General features: G+C 30.9%; 1 protein-coding gene across 1 annotated transcript; it reads right to left on the bottom strand.

Annotated features, from left to right (window-relative positions):
- Positions 1–585: 585 nt before the first annotated feature.
- LOC119644179 (probable ATP-dependent RNA helicase DDX55 homolog) lies at positions 586–1,200 on the bottom strand. Its single transcript, XM_038043704.1, has 2 exons — positions 1,039–1,200; positions 586–972 (listed from the first exon to the last, which is right to left on the bottom strand). The coding sequence occupies exons 1-2, from the start codon at positions 1,138–1,140 to the stop codon at positions 898–900; spliced, it is 177 nt and encodes a 58-aa protein (XP_037899632.1). The 5' UTR covers positions 1,141–1,200; the 3' UTR covers positions 586–897.
- Positions 1,201–1,434: the final 234 nt, after the last annotated feature.

The following is a 1,434-nucleotide window of genomic DNA, read 5'->3' as shown; positions in this document are numbered from 1 at the left end:
CTTATAAAATGATTTTGGTTACGTCGTAGACGCGAGAGGTCGCAAAGTTAACCATTAACTTTGTTAAGGCTCGTTTAAAGAACTTTGTGCTTGGACCTGTTGTGCACAGCCCAATAAATCATCTATTGTTGAAGTAAAATTATTAAATTAAAAATAAGTAAGAACGTTATAGTTGTTGTTGTTATAGCTGTGGTGTGACTTTCATCATGGAGCGTTGAAAATTAGACCTTTTTGTTATGTGTATTTCTGTTTCGTTACATGAGATAGAATTTTATTCTACGTACAAACATTCCAAAATACAAGGTTAAACTAAGAACATGTATCATTCACAATTTTGCTCACTTCACGTAAATTACAACATTGGTAAAACGATAGAAAAATTAACAATTTGACAAAGCAACTAGTAGCAACAATAAATAATAAATAAAACGTTTATATTTATATATATATATAAATAAAGCATATATATTTCTGCTTTTCTTTCTTTTTTTAACTTTATTGAATATGTTTAGTTACTACAAAATATAAATTTACAAAATACAATAATAATACAAATATGCTAGGAACAATAACAGCATAACCATTCAAGTCCAGTGACTTTTTACCTTATTTCAAAATACAATGAAACGATCCCACCAATTTAAACCTTTTTAGTAAAGATGCTGATTGGTTGTGATGGTTGGCCCCTTGTTCTGTATAGATTTTATATCCTCTTCTATGCTGCCTCCACCTACTATAAGTTTTTGACGTAAATGCTAAATGTAAGACTTGCAATACCTCCGAGATTTGTAAAGCCAATTCTCTTGTGGGTGAGATAATTATAGCGCCAATTTCTTTAGGAGTCTACAGTGACTAATTAGGCCTGCGACTTCATTTCCAATAAAGGCACTTAAAAGGCTAATGTTTTTCTGAGCCAGTCACAGCCTCCGCAGAAACATCTTTGCATGACATAAGTAACGGTACAGCAGAAGCCTTTGATTAGAAATATAAAAATTTCCTTTAATATCGCAATGAATTTAGAGTATGTATTAAGGTTACCTGAACAGGTGTCATTAATTCAAAACCCATACTTTCAACAACGCCTAATACGGGCCTAGATAACGGTGGCTTTTGCAATGAACTCCACTTCTTACGTGACATTAACAACTTAATATCCAAAAAAAACTTAATATTTACTATTTTTTATTTTGTAAAGAAATTATCCACGTGTTTGCAAATTCTTTTTTTACACTTTTTCTTATTATTTTCTATATTATTTTAATTACTAGGGCGCAGGATGATAGCACCCTGAAAATCTTCTCGATATTACAAAATAAAACAATATTTAATAAGTAAAAATGCTTTGAATAATCTCTTTTTTTGTCAGTCAGCTTTTCTCTTCCGAGCAAACATTACATCTGCATACTATTGTAAGAACATGTATGCAGAACAGAA

This window comes from Glossina fuscipes, unplaced genomic scaffold (assembly GCF_014805625.2).
Source record: "Glossina fuscipes isolate IAEA_lab_2018 unplaced genomic scaffold, Yale_Gfus_2 95261, whole genome shotgun sequence".
NCBI lineage: Eukaryota > Metazoa > Arthropoda > Insecta > Diptera > Glossinidae > Glossina > Glossina fuscipes.
This window is presented reverse-complemented; position numbering and strand designations above follow the sequence as displayed.

Bases quoted from the DNA above. Each gene is read 5' to 3' on its own strand.
- LOC119644179 (XM_038043704.1), bottom strand. From the start codon at position 1,140: ATGTCACGTAAGAAGTGGAGTTCATTGCAAAAGCCACCGTTATCTAGG. The intron at 973-1,038 runs GTAACCTTAATA...TTCTAATCAAAG, and splicing joins AATTAATGACACCTGTTCAG to GCTTCTGCTGTACCGTTACT.